The sequence below is a fragment of the Manihot esculenta genome, chromosome 15 (genome assembly GCF_001659605.2).
Source record: "Manihot esculenta cultivar AM560-2 chromosome 15, M.esculenta_v8, whole genome shotgun sequence".
NCBI lineage: Eukaryota > Viridiplantae > Streptophyta > Magnoliopsida > Malpighiales > Euphorbiaceae > Manihot > Manihot esculenta.
In genome coordinates, this window is record NC_035175.2 from 16,903,240 (window position 1) to 16,910,745 (window position 7,506).

General features: G+C 27.6%; 1 protein-coding gene across 1 annotated transcript; it reads left to right on the top strand.

Moving 5' to 3' along the window:
* Positions 1 to 231: 231 nt before the first annotated feature.
* On the top strand, positions 232 to 1,599 carry LOC122721959. The gene is made up of 6 exons (XM_043951378.1): positions 232 to 499; positions 568 to 583; positions 695 to 824; positions 925 to 1,181; positions 1,293 to 1,364; positions 1,470 to 1,599. The coding sequence occupies exons 1-6, from the start codon at positions 232 to 234 to the stop codon at positions 1,597 to 1,599; spliced, it is 873 nt and encodes a 290-aa protein (XP_043807313.1).
* The last annotated feature ends 5,907 nt before the right edge of the window (positions 1,600 to 7,506 follow it).

Below are 7,506 nucleotides of genomic sequence, written 5' to 3' on the forward strand. Positions count from 1 at the left end.
GGAGCAACAGAAAGCTTTTGACTGCTTAAAAGGGAAGTTAACATCTGCTCCTATATTATCTTTACCTAACTTTGATAGAACTTTTGAAATTGAGTGTGATACTTCTAGCGTAGGTATATCATAGGCTGCCCTTCCTCCCCCACAACCCCTTGGTTCAGGATCCAGGAAAGCTAGAATCGAAGCGATCCAAGCATGCTAGGGTTCTTTTGTTTTGAGCAAGCTCTAAATCCTATGTCCTCGTGCTTGAGCCAAGCCTATTTTTATACCCATCGTGGAAGTGGGGCTGTGTTGATGCAAGAGAATAAACTAATAGCCTATTTCAGCGAGAAGTTGAATGGAGCAAATCTCAATTATTCAACCTATGAAAAAAAGTTGTATGCCTTGGTGAGAGCACTGGACGTGTGGCAACATTATCTCGTACCCAAGGAGTTTGTGATATATACGGATCATGAGTCCTTAAAGCACTTGAAGGGACAAAGCAAGTTGAATAAGAGGCATGGTAAGTGAGTTGAGTTTATTGAATAATTTCCATATGTGATTAAGTATAAGCATGAGAAGTGGTTACAGATGCTTTGTCTAGGAGGTATGATTTAATTAATGCTGTGAGTTCTAAATTACTTAGTTTTTAGCATGTTAAGGACTTGTACATTAATGATGCTGATTTCGACAATGTGTTTGTGGCTTGTGAGCATAGAGCTTTTAACTCTTTTTATAAGCATGATGGTTACTTGTTTAAGAGTAAAAAATTATGTGTGCCTAGATGCTCTATGCGTGATTTGCTTGTGCTTGAATCTTACTGTGGGAGTTTGATGGGGCATTTTGAAGTACATAAGACTTATGACACCTTATTTGAGCATTTTTATTAGCCTTCTATGCACAAAAATGTTGAGAAAGTGTGCGCTTCCTGTATTGCATGTAAGACAGGCAAAGTCTAAGTCTATGCCTCATGGTCTTTATATGCCTTCACCTGTTCTTAGTTCACCTTGGATGGATATTTCTATGGACTTTGTGCTTGGCTTACGTACGACAAGGCGTGGTAGAGATAGCATATTTATTGTTGTCGACAGGTTTAGCAAGATGGCCCACTTCATTCCTTGCCATAAAACTGATGACGCCATCAATGTAGCTGACTTGTTCTTTAGGGAAGTGGTTCGACTTCATGGAGTGCTAAGGACAATTTTGTATATTTATAAACTTATCTTGATAAACTAATATCCTAACAGATTTAGTTTAAATTTCATATTTGTATATTTGTAAACTTATCTCTTGTAACTGTATTTATCTTTGTACAGAGTCTATTTAAAGACAATTGCAATACAATACAATACACAATTTCTTCCATCTATTTCTCTCTTCCTTTTATGGTATCAGAGTTGTAAAAAGCATACTTGCTTTTTTCCGATCCTAAATTACCTCTGTTTCTTTAATTTGTTTTTTATTTTTCTATTGTTCACCATTTCTTCATCAAGTCCTACAAGTCTGCCTCATTCTAATGGCAGAAACTTGATTTCTTTCAATTCTAATCAGTTTCCATTGAAACTGTCTGCACAAAATTATCCTACATGGCGAACACAAGTTCTTCCTATTCTTCGTGGTTAAAATTTTATGAGTTATGCGGAAAAGTCTTTGCCACCTCCACCTGCTTTTACTCAAGTTGGTGAGGAAGACACAACAAAAGAAATAGCAAATCCACGAAAGAACTCATTCCAAACACTAAACGCCCCAAATAAATTCCAAACTGACCTGGCATGGGAACAATCTTGAAGGACATGAAAAATATCTCCTTGTTGCAAATTATAAAGACTGCAAGAATCATTAGCAGTTAGCTGTCTCTTCTTCCTCTCAACGTTACCCATGATTTTCCTATGACCAACTTTTCAAAGAAACATGTATACCCGTTGGGGTACCTGAACTTTCCAAATGAGCTTCTAGAAATGGTTGGCCCCATAAGTAGCATCACGCAAGTAATCATACCCAGATTTAACCGTATAATTTTCACTTGGTATAAATTGCCAAACCTTAGAATGTCAATCCAATAGAGCTTTAGATAAGCAGAATTGAGACCCTTTATTGCAAAATTAGAAATCAGATTTCTAAGCACCGACTAGTTCCAACTGATCCCTTGAATCCAATAATGATTAACAGAGTAAGCTTGCTCTTGAGCAGAAATCGGGACAATAGCTTCTTGGATCAGTGGCTCCATAGAGAGCCAAGGATTAGTCCAGAAATTTATGTTCATGCCATTTTGCACATTGATAGCTTCACCCTGTTTGACTAGTTCCATTCCTGAAACCACTGCCTTCCAAATAGCAGAACTACTAGAAGTTCTTCCTAATGGAAATCTTAGTACTCCAGCAGCATATTTCTTTATGAGACACTGAGCCCACAATGAATTTTGGTTTTGAGATAATCTCCAGCTAAGCTTACCCACCAAGGCACAATTCATTACCTTTAGGTTACGAATTTCCAATCCTTCCTAAGCTTTTGGTTTCTGAACGTCCTCCCATTTGGCTAGATGGATACACTTATCGCTTCCCACCCCATGCCAAATAAAATCACGGCATAACTTCTCCATCTCTTGTAACAATGAGATAAGAAGCAAACTGATTTGCATAGGATAGATAGGAATGGCACTAAGAGCAGAACTAGTCAATGTGACTCTTTCTATCCGTGATAAAACCTTTGCTTTCCATCCCTCTAACCTGATATGCATCTATCAAGAATATATGAGTGAGTACTCGTTTCAGGCTTCCCATGAAAAGATGGTACCCCAAATACTTCCCCAGATTCTCCGTTAGAGGAATTTCCACCATTTGTGAAAGGCTAGCAGCAAGAGAAGCATCCGTATTTGGAGAAACAAAAATAGATGACTTAGCCAAATTAACCTTCTGACTGGAAACTTTTCCAAAACGTCAAGAATAGAAAAAATATTCTGTAGGTAAGGGACAGAAGCCTCCGCAAATAGTACCATGTCATCTGCAAACACTAAGTGAGTGAGAAAAGGTCTAATGGTTTCCAGGCTCCACTGGAAGAGGAATGGCGAATCAGTTAGCCAGATGTTCAATATATAACACAAACAAGTAACGCGAGAGGCCATCACCATGTCTTACCCCCTGTTAGGCTGAAATGGTTCCGCCCTTTCTCCATTCTATAATGTTGTCATAGAAGAAGATTGGACAAATTGCATAATAGTGGAGATCAAAGTATTAGGATAACCCGCCACCTCAAGCATGCACTTGATAAATTCCTAGTTAAGTCTGTCATATGCCTTTTCTAAGTCTATCTTGATAGCCATATAACCTTTTGAGCCTTTAAGAGTAGACATCGTGTGCAGAACTTCCTAGTAAATAATTATGTTATCTACAATATGCCTTCCTAGTATGAAATTACTTTGCTCTGGACCCACCAAAAAATCCAAACTACTCTTAAGCCCATTAATTATAGTCTTAGTAATAATCTTGTAGAGGATGTTATAAAGACTTATGGGTCGAAACTGGGACGCAAACACTGGCTGAGACACTTTCGGGATCAAGATTAGGAGAGTTTTATTAAGTTTGGCGAGAATATGAGCCCTTTGTAAAATGTTGAGGACAAAACTAGAAATATCCTCCCCCAAAATTCCCCTAAGTCTTCTTATAAAATGTATCTTGGTAGCCATCTAAGCCTGGTGCCTTAAAAGGAGCTATAGAAGAAAGAGCCGCTAGAATATCATCTCGTGTAAAAGGCAAGTTCAACTCTTCCAGTAAAACAGTAGATAAAACTGGGTAAGTAAATGAGGGCAGCACAATGAAGTCTGAAGAAGTATCCCGTTGGTATAAATTGAGGAAGAAACTTCGAACCAAGTTCTTGATCTCAGTATCCTAAACAACCCAATTACCATTACCATCTTTCAATCTAGAAATTTTATAATTTATTTTTTTGAGAATAGCTGAGAGATGATAATATCTGATATTTCGATCCTTAAGAAAATCTAATCTTCTTACGACTTCTGAAACCAGTGAAGCTCCTCTTATGCTAAGACTTGCTCCAACTGGTTCCTAAGATTAAAATCAAGTTTGACCCATTTAAGATGAGAGAAGAGGCCAAACGAATATGAACTTCCTTTAAACGGTTTAATAGACTTCTTTTCTTATAAAAGATAGTCTCGAATACATGAGAATTCCAATATTTGAGTTTACCAAAAAGCCTGACTTGTGTTTTCATCGGACAACCTCCCCTAATCCATTCCTGCTTGATAAGATCAGTGAAAACCTTATGCTGTAGCTAAGAAAATTGGAATTTGAAATGCCTTGGACTAAAAGTCAAATTTCCAAAAAGATTTACCATTAAAGGGACATGGTCCAATTGAAATTTAACCGGATGGCAAACTTGCGATTCTGAAAAATTAATTTGTCAATGCTCATTGCACAATGCTCTATCCAATTTGGAAATTTAATTTGTTGGTCGGGTACGTAAATAAATTTACGTCTAATCTAATTAAATTAATTAAATATTTTAAAATTTAAAATATTAAAACTGAACCAATTAAAAAAATAAAAAAAAATAAATAATTTAACTAATTATTTTGTTGATTAGAAAAAAAAATAACTATCACAATTATAATTTCAATTTAAAATTAAAATTATATTTTTTAATTTTAAATTGAGAATATAAAATTTAAATTTAATATCATAATTTAAAACTGAGGCTATCATTATATTTAAGTTAAAAAATTAAGACACTAAATCTAAAATTAAAATATTTATTATTAAAATAAGATATATTATAATCATGAAATATCGATCTATATATCTTGCTTGAGAATGCAGTATTATAAATTACTGTTTTAAATATTATATTTTAATTTTTCATTTTTTATATTATTTTTCATATTCTTTAATTTATTAGTCGGGTTTATAAATAAATTTAAATATATACTCAACCGAATTTGTACATATTTTTTTAAATATGCTTTTTGTTATAATTATTAGATTAATTATATTTATACAAATTGTTTTACTTTTTAAACCTTGGAGTGTTTGCTTGTCAATACATTATCTTTTCTATTTTTTAATTTGTTGGTTGGGTACGTAAATAAATTCAAATTTACACCTAATCTAATTAAATTAATTAAATATTATAAAATTTAAAATATTAAAACTGAACCAATTAAAAAAATAAAAAATAACAAATAATTTAACTAATTATTTTGTTGATTAGAAAAAAAAATAACTATAACAATTGTAATTTAAATTTAAAATTAAAATTTTAATTTCTTATTTTAAATTGAGAATATAAAATTTAAATTTTATATCATAATTTAAAACTGAGACTATCATTATATTTAAGTTAAAAAATTAAGACACTAAATTTAAAATTAAAATATTTATTATTAAAATAAGATATATTGTAACTATAAAATATCTATTTATATATCTTACTTGAGAATGCAGTTTTATAAATTACTGTTTTAAATATTATATTTTAATTTTTTAAATTATTTATTAATTTTAGTAATACAATTAATCTATGTAGGTATTTATTTAATAATATTTTATTTAATAAAAAATATTTGATAAGTAATTAATTTATAATTGAGACTTAAATTATTAGTTATTAGAAAATATTAAAATGATAAATATTGAGTTATTTAATTTTTTTTATATTTAATAGGAATCCATATAAAGAGATGATATCATCACGTTAAATTTTAAAATAAATTTTAAGTTAAAATCAAATAAAAATTAAATATTAAATATTAAAGTTGAAAAAATTAAATCCAAATACCAAAATAGTTAATTGAAACAAATAAAAAATACACCAATAAGCATTCGATAATCAACATTTTACAAAAATTTTATTAAAATAAAATATCAATGTTATAAAATAAGATGCTATTAAATAGATAGAGAGAATAGTTTTATTTGTATTCAAAGTATGTCATATATATTTTAATCATGAATTTTTTTTTATTGATTTTCACCTTAAATTTAATTAACAGTTTTTTTAAAAATTAATTTAATATTAATATCAGTATTTTTAATATTTTATTAACATTTATGTGATCTATTTCTAATTATATTTTATGTTCTACATAATAATAAAATAGAAATCAAGAAGAGACCATTAATAAATTATAATATATATTTTAATTAAGATTTTTAATTTTTTTTTATTGATTTTTCGCCTTAAATTTAATTAACAGTTTTTCTAAAAATTAATTTAATATTAATACCAGTATTTTTAATATTTTCTTAACACTTATGTGATCTATTTCTAATGATATTTTATTTTCTACATAATAATAAAACACGAATCAACAAGAGACCATCAATAAATTAAGACTTTTATATTTTTATTAATGAAATAGTAATAAGTAAACTACTTTTAATTTTTATATTTTAAATTTTCGTTGATCAAAACATTCAATAGTTATATTTAAATCAGAGTAGTTTAAAAATTTGTATGGTTTCTTATTCTTATAGTATAGATTATTAATTAAAATAATTATATTATTAAAAAGTAATTTAAAAAATAAATTAATTTATAAGATAAATTATTTATTTTTAAATAATTTAAAATTTTAAAATATTATGAAAATTTTATTTTTTTTTTTATTTTTATATATAATATAAATTAGGGCAATTAAATTAGTGTATGAATTATTTTATTTTTAGACCGTGAAATATTATTTGACCTAACCCATTTTTTATATTATTTTTTATATTCTTTAATTTATTAGTCGAGTTTATAAATAAATTTAAATATATATTCAAACGAATTTGTACATATATTTTTAAATATGCTTTTTGTTATAATTATTAAATTAATTATATTTATACAAATTGTTTTATTTTTTAAACCTTGGAGTGTTAGCTTGTCAATACATTATCTTTTATATTTTTTAATTTGTTGGTCGGGTACGTAAATAAATTTAAAAATTTATGCCTAATCTAATTAAATTAATTAAATATTTTAAAATTTAAAATATTAAAATTGAACCAAATAAAAAAATAATAAATAATAAATAATTTAACTAATTATTTTGTTGATTAGAAAAAAAATAACTATCACAATTGTAATTTAAATTTAAAATTAAAATTAAAATTTTTTATTTTAAATTGAGAATATAAAATTTAAATTTTATATCATAATTTAAAACTGAGACTATCATTATATTTAAGTTAAAAAATTAAGACACTAAATCTAAAATTAAAATATTTATTATTAAAATAAGATATATTGTAACTATAAAATATCTATTTATATATCTTACTTGAGAATGCAGTCTTATAAATTACTGTTTTAAATATTATATTTTAATTTTTTAAATTATATTTTAATTTTTTAAATTATTTATTAATTTTAGTAATACAATTAAGCTATATAGATATTTATTTGATAATATTTTATTTAATAAAAAATATTTATTTTTAATGATATTTTATTTTCTACATAATAAATAAAATACGAATCAAGAAGAGACCATCAATAAATTAAGACTTTTATTTTATTAATAAAATAGTT

Bases quoted from the DNA above. Each gene is read 5' to 3' on its own strand.
- LOC122721959 (XM_043951378.1), top strand. From the start codon at position 232: ATGTCCTCGTGCTTGAGCCAAGCCTATTTTTATACCCATCGTGGAAGT. The intron at 1,182-1,292 runs GTATATTTATAA...ATCTTTGTACAG, and splicing joins GGAGTGCTAAGGACAATTTT to AGTCTATTTAAAGACAATTG. The intron at 1,365-1,469 runs GTATCAGAGTTG...TTCTTCATCAAG, and splicing joins ATTTCTCTCTTCCTTTTATG to TCCTACAAGTCTGCCTCATT.